At 50.8% G+C, this 12,795-nt stretch overlaps 6 protein-coding genes across 6 annotated transcripts; 3 read left to right on the top strand and 3 right to left on the bottom strand.

Moving 5' to 3' along the window:
* Positions 1-27: 27 nt before the first annotated feature.
* On the bottom strand, positions 28-789 carry SCP_0401550 (hypothetical protein; the record flags this gene model as incomplete). The annotated part of the gene is made up of 4 exons (XM_027756894.1): positions 28-280; positions 346-537; positions 588-626; positions 680-789. 4 exons carry the CDS (start codon positions 787-789, stop codon positions 28-30), a joined length of 594 nt encoding a protein of 197 aa, XP_027612695.1.
* Positions 790-1,386: 597 nt separating this feature from the next.
* SCP_0401540 (Thioredoxin) lies at positions 1,387-2,024 on the top strand (the record flags this gene model as incomplete). Its single annotated transcript, XM_027756893.1, has 4 exons — positions 1,387-1,506; positions 1,595-1,653; positions 1,709-1,850; positions 1,917-2,024. 4 exons carry the CDS (start codon positions 1,387-1,389, stop codon positions 2,022-2,024), a joined length of 429 nt encoding a protein of 142 aa, XP_027612694.1.
* A 232-nt stretch (positions 2,025-2,256) lies between these two features.
* On the bottom strand, positions 2,257-5,136 carry SCP_0401530 (Translation factor GUF1, mitochondrial; the record flags this gene model as incomplete). Its single annotated transcript, XM_027756892.1, has 20 exons — positions 2,257-2,384; positions 2,438-2,557; positions 2,613-2,712; positions 2,769-2,808; positions 2,872-3,055; positions 3,109-3,234; positions 3,302-3,473; positions 3,525-3,590; positions 3,646-3,722; positions 3,778-3,921; positions 3,978-4,039; positions 4,094-4,293; positions 4,350-4,508; positions 4,569-4,623; positions 4,673-4,691; positions 4,749-4,836; positions 4,892-4,901; positions 4,955-4,982; positions 5,033-5,058; positions 5,108-5,136. 20 exons carry the CDS (start codon positions 5,134-5,136, stop codon positions 2,257-2,259), a joined length of 1,833 nt encoding a protein of 610 aa, XP_027612693.1.
* A 361-nt stretch (positions 5,137-5,497) lies between these two features.
* Positions 5,498-6,150, top strand: SCP_0401520 (Pre-mRNA-splicing factor cwf18; the record flags this gene model as incomplete). The annotated part of the gene is made up of 4 exons (XM_027756891.1): positions 5,498-5,586; positions 5,653-5,824; positions 5,880-5,991; positions 6,041-6,150. 4 exons carry the CDS (start codon positions 5,498-5,500, stop codon positions 6,148-6,150), a joined length of 483 nt encoding a protein of 160 aa, XP_027612692.1.
* A 229-nt stretch (positions 6,151-6,379) lies between these two features.
* SCP_0401510 (cAMP-independent regulatory protein) lies at positions 6,380-7,334 on the bottom strand (the record flags this gene model as incomplete). Its single annotated transcript, XM_027756890.1, has 2 exons — positions 6,380-7,009; positions 7,077-7,334. The coding sequence occupies 2 exons, from the start codon at positions 7,332-7,334 to the stop codon at positions 6,380-6,382; spliced, it is 888 nt and encodes a 295-aa protein (XP_027612691.1).
* A 2,404-nt stretch (positions 7,335-9,738) lies between these two features.
* On the top strand, positions 9,739-11,011 carry SCP_0401500 (hypothetical protein; the record flags this gene model as incomplete). Its single annotated transcript, XM_027756889.1, has 7 exons — positions 9,739-9,790; positions 9,857-9,877; positions 9,928-10,028; positions 10,091-10,213; positions 10,265-10,406; positions 10,473-10,745; positions 10,809-11,011. 7 exons carry the CDS (start codon positions 9,739-9,741, stop codon positions 11,009-11,011), a joined length of 915 nt encoding a protein of 304 aa, XP_027612690.1.
* Between the last annotated feature and the right edge of the window lie 1,784 nt (positions 11,012-12,795).

Below are 12,795 nucleotides of genomic sequence, written 5' to 3'. Positions count from 1 at the left end.
TCTCTAACCCCGGACACCGCCAGGCGTTCATAGCAGCAGCCCTGCGAGCGTGCCGGCGGCGGTTAACAAGACCGCGGCGCTGCCGGTGCGGACCGTGTTCGCGCCGTTCATCTTCGTTGTCGAGGAGGCGGAGGGCGAGGAGGCAGCTGACGACGCGTGTGAAGGTGCGGCCGACGACGCGGTCGCGTTCATGCCGGTGGCGTTGGCAGCAGCCTGGAACGTCGCAAAGCTCTTCTGCGCAGTAGGATTAACGGCGAACACCATTCCCGCAGCACAGTGCCTTTGAAGATAGTGGCAACGTATAAGCGGCTAATACAGAGAAATAAACGCAAGACGCAGGCTTACCCAGCCTGACGGCAGTAGAACCAGAGCGGTGCGCTCGCGTTCTGGACGGTGAAGCTGAACTGCGGGAACGCACTCGCGTTCGCAGCGACGAATTGGAAACCGGAATCAACACCGGTCGTCCCGTTGGCGCTAGTGAAGTTCGTGCATGGCGACGCAAACGTCGACTGTGTAATGGTGTGGTTCTTGGCCAAGCTAAGCAAGGAGTTCAGTGACGACGTTATGCAGCTATACCTTCGACATACAACTGGAAAGCGATGGTATCTCCAACGGTGGCATTCACGCTATGGGACGTGCGCATTAGAATACTGCAAACAAGTGAAGGCCCTATGCATACCTTGAAGGATTGTATGTCAGGGTTCCATTCTCACCAACTTTCACGAGGATGGTGTTGGCCAGGGCTGCACCGATGGGCAGGAGAGCAGCAAGGAGAGCAGAGAAACGCATCTTGAATTTGTGCGACGATTCAAAAGAACGCAGTAATGTGCTAGTCTAGAAGCTGTCGATTGGAAGAGAATGACCGAATCGAGACTGACAGGAAGACATGAGTCCACAAGACAGATGAGGAGGATGGAAGAGAACTCACCCTGCTCGTAGTTGCTGGTAAACCTGACCGATGAGAGGGGGAAAGAGATGGCTTGAGGCATTTTTGTTCCCTGCTCGCTACTTTATAGGCCAATAATCGAGTCGGCCTGGCAACTCGAAGAACCTCCTCGCTGGACCCGGCATATTTCATATGGCAACGGGTGTTGCTAGCCTCTCTTGGCAAAGGCTACCAGCGCGATAGCCCATTGGCTGAGCGAACAATCCATTTGCGCCTTTTTTTGTGTGGCTGCATGATCTTCTCTAAAGGTTCCAAACGATGTAAGTAATTCTTGGTCGAGGAGAACAGTACAGAGATCAAGATTGGACAGATGCAGCTCGTGACCGTATCTGCCTGCGAAGTTCGACTCAACACACGCGTCCATCCGGCTTCGGTTACTTACTCGCAAGTTGCAACGAACTTGCGTTTGTTCATCTGCGACACGTTTTGTCCGTCGTACGATGTCTGCTCTCGCTCTCCGAACATTAGCCAAGACATTGAGACCAAGCGAGGTCTCTTCTTTGCGGACATTCCATTGGTCAGCCCGGCGGAACAAGCATTTCCTGAACGCGAATGAAGCGGTCAGCAATTTTCCGCATCTCACGGAACCCATGATGATGGTTGCGAGCTCATTCTAACTGGCCCGTCCGGGCGTGCTGTTACCTGCAGACTTTTGAGGAGGCCATCACGAACAAAGACAACGTCGTATTGGTCGATTTCTACGCAGAGTGAGTGCCCCGCTTGTCTCCTCTTTTGTTGCTTATTGTTTTCCCTTGCGCGCAGCTGGTGTGGTCCATGCAAGATGCTGTCTCCCATCCTAGAGAAGCTGACAACCGACCCCTCCATAAAGTCCGGCAGCGGTCTGCCGCTCGACCTGGTCACCGTAGACACAGACACAGAGACGGCACTTGCGTTGAAGTACAAGGTTCGCACGCTAGTTCTACGTCATGCCTACGTCTCATTTCTCCGGGTCCTCATTTTGCACATACAGATTCGCTCCCTTCCGACCGTTATTGCATTCAAAGATGGACAGCCTATCAGTCAATTCATGGGTGCGGTTCCCGAAGCACATGTTCGCAACTTCTTGACGGCCCTGTAAATGACTGCACCCATCGTCTTTGCATTGCATAAGTGATCATAGGTATTACAAATATCTATTTGATGCGCGTATCGGCGAGTTGCAGACGGACCGCACAAGTAGTATCCACAATTCTTGATTGGGTACTCATACAGCTGCATTGATTTCCGTGTCCGATGAAGATTCATCTGATACTTCTCGAGCGCCTCGCTGGCTCGGTGACATATAGGTGTAGAGTTATTAAACATTATAACTATGAACTCTTAGTTCGAAGAATATCGAAGAACGCCTCCTGTGGGAGGTCGATGCTACCAACCCTTTTCATCTTGCGCTTGCTCTCCTTCTGATTCTCCAGATGCTTAAGCTTGCGCTCGTAGTGTCCTTAAATGATCCATGAGCGAATTCTATCTCCAAACCAGTCACGACTGGCATACCTCCGTATAGACCTGCGGTGACGTCTGCACGCATTGCAGACAGCGTCTCGCGAGCGACGATTCTGCGGCCCACAGCCGCTTGGATCGGCACTTCGAACAATTGCCGGGGTATCACCTTGTCTGAAGGGGTCTCAAACTCGCTCGGGTCCGCTGAATACGGTGAAGAGTCACTTACGCAACTTCTTCACCCACGCCCTGCCAACCTCCTGCTCCGCTGATCGATGGACAATGAGGGCCAGGGCGTCGACAGGTTTGCTATTGAGGAGAAAGGTCATCTGGACAGTGATTGAGTTACTTCGACGCCGGAGAAGGGAGATGTGGTGATTCTAACCTTGAGCATGTTGCTGGGTTGGTAACCAGCATCCTCGTAACTGATTCGAAGGGCGCATCTGATGTGAGCATGATACTAGCGAGACACACCAGAAAACACGAACTCGAAACTTGCGAACCCAGAACTTCGGCTTTTGAGTTTGTCATAGAAGTCCGTCACGATCTCGGCCAGCGGGAGTGTGCACGTCAATATGATACGGGCAGAGGCTCCAGAAGCATCCAAGTATCGATGGTCCAAGTTCTCGGCGCGATGTGAGAAGCACAGGTCCATCATTTCCCCAAGGTAGTCTATGGAAGTATACAGTCGAATCAAAACTGCAATGACGAAATATTCGGCCTACCCTGTGGCACTACGATGGAAGCGTTCACGATCGGTTCTTGAATTTCCTTCACCCTGTTTGCGGAGTCGGTCACATCCGGAAAATCAGTCGGATTGCTGACTATTGCAGTCCTATCATGGTATACCACTACATAGATATTCCGACAGAGACGCGTGTGGGTCAGCGGATAATAGGGATGCAAACATGCGCGCACCCTTGTATGGTACAGTGGGCGCTGTGATGATCACACTGGCATCATACTCGTCCTCCAGGCGTTGGCGAAACACGTCCATGTGGAGAGTGCCTAGGAACCCCAACCGACATCCTTGGCCAAGAGCAGTGGATGATTCTCGGGAAACCTCCACACTCCGGTCCGTGAGCGTAAGCTAGACGTTCAGTATGCGCATGTTTGCGACTTTTTCAACAAAAAGGCCCACCCTTTTGATAGACTCCTCTAGCTTGGGATAGTCGTTGCTGTCAATCGGGTAAATGCCTGCGTACACCTGCCAAAGAAACTCAACGGCGACACCGTGAGAGGGAATCGTGGGATGTACTCACCATGGCCTTCACGGGCTTAAACCCCGGTATGGGCTCGACGGACTCCCCAACACGGTGAAGCGTGTCACCGACATACGCTGTGCCCAGTATGAAATCTATCAAGCATAGTGAACGAAGTGCAGGGAGGCCGACCTTCGCTTGACTCCTTCATGCTGCACGCGATGTATCCGACTTGTCCCGGACCAAGACTCGCCGTGGGTTCCTCCTCTGGATGCATTATACCCAGCTCGGTCACCTCATACTTCTTGCGGGTATGGCATGACACAATTCTATCGCCTGAGTCGCATCAGCTGGGGTACGAAAGTGGCATCACAACAGAAATGTCCGCTGACCCTTTCTAAGAACTCCACCCTGGATGCTCACGAGGGAAATGACACCGCGGTACCGGTCGTAGCTGTCACGTTGTCAGCTGTCCATCATTTGTTAGACGGGCACGATCATCGCCTACGATGAGTCGAAAAGTAATGCCTTGAGTGGATCGGACTCGTCTCCTACTGGTGGGGGTATTCGTTCGACAATGGCTTTCAAAACATTCTCAACACCTTTCCCTGTCTTAGCAGAGATAGGTATCACATCCGCGAGGTTAATGCCAAACGTTGACTCCATTTGTGCTGCCACAAGCTCTGGCTGGGCAATGGCCAAATCAATCTGTTTAGATATAGGAAACGTCAGGTCATGAATAAAACATAAAACTCGTAAAGGACCTTGTTCAGGACGGGTATAATTTTGAGGCCTCGTTCCTTGGCGATATGGAAGACAGATATAGATTGAGCTTGGATGCCCTGTGTTGCATCTACGAGAAGTAGTGCTCCCTGGCACGCGGCAAGAGAACGCGACACCTCCCACGCAAAGTCAACATGCCCCTAAGATAATAGTACGTGCATCATGTGAGGTTTATTGCGGACCCAGGTGAAAAAACTGACGGGCGTATCAATGAGATTAAGCAGATATTTCTTCCCTTCGGATAAGTATATCATGCTGCGTGATGTCAGATAACATGGAAGGTGCTAACACTGATGCTTCTTACCTGGCAGTCTGCGCCTTGACTGAGGATGAGAAGTCAGTACTCCGAAGTCATGTGAACACACGAATAGATGCAAAACCTGTTATGCCACGTTCTCGTTCAACTTTCAGCTTGTCGAGGACCTGGGAGTTTACCCCCTTTTGCCTCTTGCCAATGGTACCTGTCAACTATTCCTAATCAGAAATTACCGACTCTATATATCGTGGCCATTGAGCGGCGTACCTCCAACAATCTGTCAGAGGTAGATATAAGTTAGTGCGGCACCGAGAAGTCTGAGACACACACCTGTCGGCCAAAGTAGATTTTCCGTGGTCTAGAACGATTTCAATGTGCTTGTTATCGTGTGCACAAAATTGTACTCACCAATATGGGCTATGATTGAGAAGTTCCTAAGACCAGTTAAGCTGTAACCGAATTCACAACTACCGCCGAAAATACCGGATGAGGTCACGAGGGAAATTTTCCATGGGTATGCTTTTGTGTTGTGTTGCATAACGACTCCCGGAAGTCGCGAAATGTCTGTGAGCATGGCGGCCAGAAGTGCATGTTTGCAGATCACATTTAACGTCCAATTTCTGATACCTCTGGGGTAATGCGGTGTGCCACGAATGACGCCAGCCTCGTAGCATCACATGAACACAGACAATTACTCTTCTGCTATATCCGTATGAGAACTTAGGAAGAATTCCAGGGCCTGAGACGAATGGATCGCGTAGAAGACAAGCAGAATCAGAAATTCAGGCGCTGGCCAAAGTGAGCTTGGCAAGTCTGCTTAGTCAGCAATAGAGCCTTAGAAGCCGTTGCACACTTGGCTACACTCGCCACAACATGTCGCTTGCGGAAGCGTCTGAATCTCGCAAAACTCGCTTGATTGCCCTGCGGAGGCGGAAGGAAGGCGAGGCAGTGGACGCGAATACGTCTGTCTTTCAACGACTGGTTGTATGATGCGACCGCACCGCGCGGGACTGACGTCTTATTTCCAGCGAATCCGCTGAGCCCATCATCAAGAACCGCACCTTCGACCCGGAGAGACGTACATTAAAGAAACATGCACGCACAGACGACGTGGAGATGGAGGACACAGTAGAAAAAAATGTTGAAGGTCTGGCGGAAACTATCATAGCAGAAGACGCGGAACGGAGAGCCCAGGATCTGGTGTGTATACTTTCATTCCACTCTGCTTCACTAGTACTCATACTGTCTTACGAAGGATTTGTTTAACATTGCACCTAAAAGGCCGAATTGGGACCTGAAACGGGAGATGGAAAAGAAGCTGGCGAAACTAGACAGAAAAACCCAGGAGGCTATTCACACACTCATTCGTAAGTTGAGCTGCCGGCCAAGTGCCTCCTGCAGTTGACATCTATTCAGGCCAGAGATTAGCCTCACAGAAGGGACAGTCGGACGATCTGGTTGGTGCTATGAATGCAGAAGAGAGAGCAGGACGGATGGAGGATGCTCTGTCAGACGAGGACGACTGACATAGTTTTAACTTGCCGTGGTATGACCCGATATGGTCCTGTATTTTCAGTGTTATAAGTATGTTGTCCTTCAGTGCATCAACTGTTCACTGACTCCTGCACGTATGTAGGCTCACGTGTTCGGGCGGAGACAATGTTTGGATGGTAAATGGTCTAATATTGATTGGCTCTTAGTCATGCACCACATTGAGTTTGATCTCTGAAGGTGGCAACCCAGTGTTTTCTACAATTACAGAATGGGTTGGGAGTCCAGCATCCCAATCATTCGCTGGTCTTCAGGACCCCGTGGATGTACGCGATGTCGCGGATCCGGAAGCGGGTGATGTAATACCGGAAGGGGAAGTGGGGGGAGTGCGCCGTGGTCCTCCGTATGGAAAGACGCATTCCGGGACGACGCTGGTGATGCAAGAGGGGTAGATGTGGCAGGAACCCCATCAGGTCCCCTCGACTTCGTTTTCCCGCTCTGGTAGACGCCCTCTGGCACAGTCAATGTGCGCAAAATCGGGTCTTGATCCACCGTCGGAATATTTGGTAGATCCGAGTAGGAGAAGTACGCGGTCAGGTGCCATTTTCGTGGTCTGACGTTACCCGGAGTGCGAACCCACGCCGAGTACGCCTGTTTCACCAAGCCAGCCGGAGAATGGTCGCTTCGTTCGTAATGAGACTGTGCCGACGACGTCCATGTGCGCGACGGTCCCTCAATGAAGCGATATGTAGGGTGTGAGTTCCTGGAAATATTTCGCGTGGTTGAGTCTCTTGAGATCAGGTGCGTTCTCCAGGTGAGCACGAACCGTGATGATTGGTTGTTGTTATCTTGTTGTTCGTTGGATAACACCTTCTCATCATAGAACAGATATGGCTGGGAAATACATTATAGAGGTCCCATGATCAGTCTGTCATATGTTTCTTCGGAAAGATTGCAATACCTCTCGCATATGAGACTGGCTCCACACACGCCCGTCCGTCCATCTCTTCAGCCCCGAGTCTTGCTCACTCTCTTCCCAGACGAAGATAGAGCCAGATTTAATGTACGTGTACCGCTCCATTTCGTTCAGCCGCCGGACAACTGGCTGCAGCATGCCTTGGCGGACAGCTTCGAAGACTATGTGTGCGTCGCGTGCATCGCGAACATGGAGACGAGGATGCGTGGGATGCTGTGCGTCGGGAAGAGGTGCGTGAAACATAGTTGAAAAGTCGGAGGACTCTGCTCTAGAACGCTCTGCAGTGGGGATACAGTTCGAGATCGCTCGCTACATGGAGGCTTTTATTCTCGGGTCCCCTGCCCGATCGGAGACACCCATGGGGAAACGAGGGAACGAGTAAATTTGACTGACTACGCTAACACGGGAATAAGCAGAGATATACATATAGCACATGTTTCAGTTGAAACCTAAAAGTGTTCTGTCCCAGAAGACCTGCTATACCTAGAAATTTTCAGAAAATATTCGTGCTGTCTATGACTTCGCCCTTGACCGTACCGATCGGGGGACGCTTATGAAACTTTTTTCTTTCCCTGCCACTGCGCACAAGCCACTAACTTGGCGTTGGCGATGCATGCAAGAAGGTTCGCACTAGGGCATTATTAGCTCCGTTCTTACTGTTTCGGGAACGGGTTCACCGTGCTTAGAAGGCCTTCAGATCCGTGAAGACTGTAGGAATGCCTTCTCGTGTTCCACGGTTGTCCATGGTCGAATTTGCGTCATTTTCCGACCTTCAGAACTTATGGTATGAATCACCTCAAATTTGGTTTCGCGGCTCGGGCCGCACTCAAAGCCTCCGCGGCGTCTAAGCGCCGGAACGATTGCATCCATACCTCGATGCCCAGGTGGTCATCTGAGGACACACACGCCGATGAGGCTTTGAAAAAATTTTCCTGATTCGGAAAGATTCGGAATCGCTTGCACCGCACCGTGCGCCTTGGAAGACCACCTTCAGGTCCGTCTTGTCAAATTTGCTATAGATTGGTTGTCTTTGAATGACCTCGGCATAGGACGGACGCTAGCGAATACCTCTCTCTGTTCGCTTTCCCGGTGGCCCCTCCCGTAACGAACCAGGTCTGCCCAGTAGGTAGGACATAAATCGCGACGTCTTATGGATGAACGTCATCGTCTGATAGCCTTGGCGAGCATCTCACTTGAGACCCTCCCAATTTGTATCCCTGAGTGAATGTAATCTTTGCCTGCCTTACAATGTCACCGTTTTCCAGTACAAATTTATTGATACAGCTTACATGTGTGATCAGGGACGAATAGGGACTCGATTGACCAATGAATTTGTTACTTCGGCAAATAGAAACTGTGTTTCATCTACACACGGTTACTTTGTAGTGGGCACGAAATTCATCATTTGTCGAGGTAGCAAATTTGCGTTGGTCTCGGGTGTCTGCGCTATCGCAGACCATAGGTTAAGAATCACTATCACCACACTAAATCAGTAAGAAGTCCGTCAGGCAAACTCAGTGGGAATGGGGTTGCATTCATAGCAAAATGCCGTAAGTTACCAAACCGCTACATGTGCATGCGTACCTCGCGCTCCAGAACTCACTTGGGATGCCGATGGCATGAATCAGCATGGAGCAGTCTGATGAGCAACCAGGAACTCGAACAATAACGATTTCCTGTATAGGAAAGACTGCAGAAGCACCGCATCTTGACAAGCTGACGGGAAGTCCCATGAACTACGGCGCCGCGGGAGATCAAAATGAAATTTAAGTGCTGTCGGTCGAGTTGAGTTGCTTGCGAGCAGGATGGAACCTTCCGCAAGAGATATGTAACAGCCATGGTCTGTACACTGTAATTCAAGAGCTCACGAAAGACCCGTTTCTTTCATGCAGATAATGCACTCGTTCTGAGTGGAAACAACTTTAACTAATGCTAACACTGTATCAGAACTCATGGAACCAGCGAGGTCAAGGAAGACAGTAAATTGCGGGTGCCGCGCCTGGTGAGCTGGCCGAAGTTGCACCCTGCTTCCCGGATATCAAATTAGTCCGAAAGCATAGAAAGACGAGGATGTGGAGGGTCTGACGACGTACAGAACAGGACAATATATCGAGGCGCGAAAAGGGACATAAAGATTTACCAATCGGTACTTACACGCAGCCCGCGAGTTGTACTATATTGCTCTATGTCGCGTCGCTCAATGACCTGTGAGCGCATACTATGCTTGCAGACAGGGATAAGTATCACAGCATAGTGAACTGAGAAAAATTGTGGTCAAGCCTCCGAATATGTGCCACCTTTTTCATTTGCCACCAAACCGGAGAGTATTCCAGACGTTCACCGCACGGAGGCTGCCAAAAACTAATATGTTGGACACCGAAAAACCACTGCCTCTAGAGGCGACAATGGTTTTTTCGATGTCCGACATATTACTTTCCGGCAGCCTCCGAGGCGTCACCGAGGAGCGGCACACGATCGTCTGGCTTGCGAGACTAGAGTGCCATGGAAACAAGCATGCAACTGCCAAATGAAGATACAATCGTGGGAATCAGTCAGGTGGTCCCCGAGCGTCTCGGAGTCGTTGCGCATTGCCTCCGTCCTCATACATGCGCGTTCTAGCAGCCTTTGTTTCTGAAGTGTGTCAACCATGGCCGACTCAAACCAGTGCATTCCATCTCTTGTTCAGATCTGTCAACGCGGTGAGAAGTCTAGGATTACATGTGAGCTACTCACTGACCTCAAATGTCTTTATCTGCTGCGGCTAGTGGCGGCAGCTCATGTAGACAGTACGTTTCCGAAGCTTGCCTGCTATTATATGATGCTCATTGTGTTGTAGGCATATGCAGCCTAGGTGATGGCTGGCGGTACGATTTGATCGAGCCTGTGGTTGAGAATTGCTCTCCGGACACACTGCTCAGACTCGAGCAAGCTAGCCCGGTCTGTCTGTCTCTGCTAGAGGCGATGCACGTATCTTAGCTGATCCGCCGAATTTCTCGCAGTACATTGAGAAGGACACCGAGGGAATCTGGAAAAAGCTATGCTTCCAGCGTTACCCTCTAGCTGCAGAACAATATCAGTCCGATTGCCCCGGAGAGCCAGAATCATGGCGAGATGCATTCTTTGTAAGTAGGCAATTTTACATGTAGCCGCTGCTGGCTTACGTACCGACATAGGTTTTGAAAGACATGGAAGCCAAACGATTGGAAGAAGTAACCTCCCGTCTCCGAACACAGCGTCAAGAAGAAGCGGACCGCAAGAAGGAAACACAGATTAAGATTACGGACAAGGTACCTACGGCTAAGCGAGCCCGTGGATGTAAGTCCTTTTCTCCCTAACGTCTTGGACATTGTGTGGTTAATAGCGATCGTTATTGTCCTCAAGGGGGCCCTACTATGCCGAAGTCATTACTGCAGAAGACACGATCGGAGGCTGCCCGTATGCAGAAGGGCATATATGGCATGCGTATGGCGCCTCCTATGCCGACGACCAAGAATTACTCTGTCCAGCCGAATACTGTTACTCTGGCGGCTGATACTATGCACCACCCTCCCTCATCCTCGTCGTCGACCTCATCTGCGAGCCCCCAAGGCAGTCGTGTCACCGTTAAGGCTGTGACCGTTCGCCGTCGCACGGCAAGTTCTAGTACGAAGTCAAGTACGTCGTCGGCCCGTCACGCTCCTCCAGTACCTTCGCGCACTGCACTGAAGCCGAACACAGTCAAGCGCACAGCACCGCCTCCCCCGTCAGTGAAATCTCCGCAGACACCGTCTTCTCCGGCTGATGAACTTGTAATCACGCCGAAGCCACCAATATCGAAGAAGGACCGAATGGCATCTCTTTTTATGCCGAAACACCGTGCACATTCACAACTGCCGTCACAAACAGCGCCTTCCCGTCACGACCTGCGATCTCGTGCATGATTCAACCGACTACTGGACTTACTGCTCGCATTGACTCGATTCTCGTCGCACTGTACCATTCATCTCACGTCACTTAATTCTCTGAACATCATTTCTAGTAGCCACATTTTTACCCGTAGAGCTAGAGAAGGGTTTTTTTGAGCCGTAATCTGGATTAGTATGTTGTAATTGTACAATCAAGGTGGTGAGACTGGCGCTTCAGCGCAGGCAACTATCATTTGCACAATCGAGTTTAGTGCATGAGTTTCTACCTAGCCTGCATGTCGAGGAATACAGTAGAGCTATTTCGGTCCTCAATTTGACGACATGTGAGTTCGGATTGTATCGTCCCAGCACAGTGGAGTATCTCGCAACACTATCACCGTCGCACAGCGTCATCCGTCATGTATTCATGACTCGCACATCGGTGGTCTTACAGCTATCTTCCGACACATTCCCCTGCAGAACGCCACGGCAGCCGACTTAGATCCAACAAGCGTAGTCCGGTCAGACGGGCTGCAACGCGCTGGTTGCACCTTGTCCCTGCATCTCGTAAGTACGCCACAGAATGTACACTTACTATACGCGAAGCAGACACACCTGGCCTTGTACGATCTTACATCAGACAAAGTTCTCGAGCATTTCTTCGCATTCCCATGTCAGTTTGCGTACGACGGCCGGTAAAATTGCAAATGCATTCCGCAGCCCGAGCATCAGGTGTTCGACCCTCCCAAACCCCATACGGTCACCTCGCCGCCATTGTCAGCCTTGTAGTACGTCTGCGAGTTGAGACGGTTGGCAACGGCAATGTCATAGCCGCGCAGGGTCGCATAGTCCCAGTCGACAAGAAATCATTCAGAAAGGTTGTCCGCTCGACGGATGACGTTCGACCAGCGGATATCCTGAATGGGTGGCGAAGCATAGGGGACGTAAGGATTATAGTGGAGATATTCCTACACGACTCGGAACGGTGGCGTGCCACAAGCGCTTGGAAGTGCGTCGACGAAGTTCTTCGTCGCATGGCGATACACTTCGGGTCGAGGATGACGCTCGATTCATTGAAAGCGACGAGATAATCCGTATACGATATGCGATTGTCTCGCACCATCTGACAGATAGTCTGCAAACCGTGGGTACGTTGACAGCCCAATGGTCCCTGGTAGACTTTTTGAATAACCTTCGAGCCAATCTCCCGAGACTTGTTAGTAGTATAAGGCATTATTACTCAGAACCACAACAGAAGCTGTACCCCACACTTACCCCTTCAAATTAGCAAATTCGGGAATAGTACGAGTTTTGTTGACGTCGAAGAGCTGCATTATGCAGGAGGAGAGTTTGACAAGCTCGCGAAAACAGGTTGAGGTCGAAGAGCGGCGTTATGCACGGGAAGAGGTTGACAAGCTCGCAAAAATTCAAGGTGTGTTATCGCCTCATTGGCGTAGGTCAGCTCTTGCCAGATCGTCTACGTAGGTGTCCTGCAGTACAGATCGCGGAGTGCATTCAGCGGCTACAGTGAGGACGGTCGATCTACAGTGATAGGCTGGACATGCAGTTCGAACAATTAATGACGACACATGGACGGAGATGTGAACTCATCGATGATGTAGGGGCTGGAGCGTGCGTCCAAGCGCATTCTTTGACCAATCCCGCCTTGGGACGTCTAAGACCGTATTGACCTCGCTCTTCCCCTCGAAGTGGACAAATATTGGATAGGATCCGCCGTAATTTGGCGTCAATCCGGTGGTCTCATGGCCAGCAGTGCCACGAAAAGTCTTGCAGCCCGGGACGAGTAGCTTATTGACTTT

The sequence above is a fragment of the Sparassis crispa genome, assembly GCF_003851025.1.
Source record: "Sparassis crispa DNA, contig_000003F, whole genome shotgun sequence".
Taxonomy (NCBI): domain Eukaryota; kingdom Fungi; phylum Basidiomycota; class Agaricomycetes; order Polyporales; family Sparassidaceae; genus Sparassis; species Sparassis crispa.
This window is presented reverse-complemented; position numbering and strand designations above follow the sequence as displayed.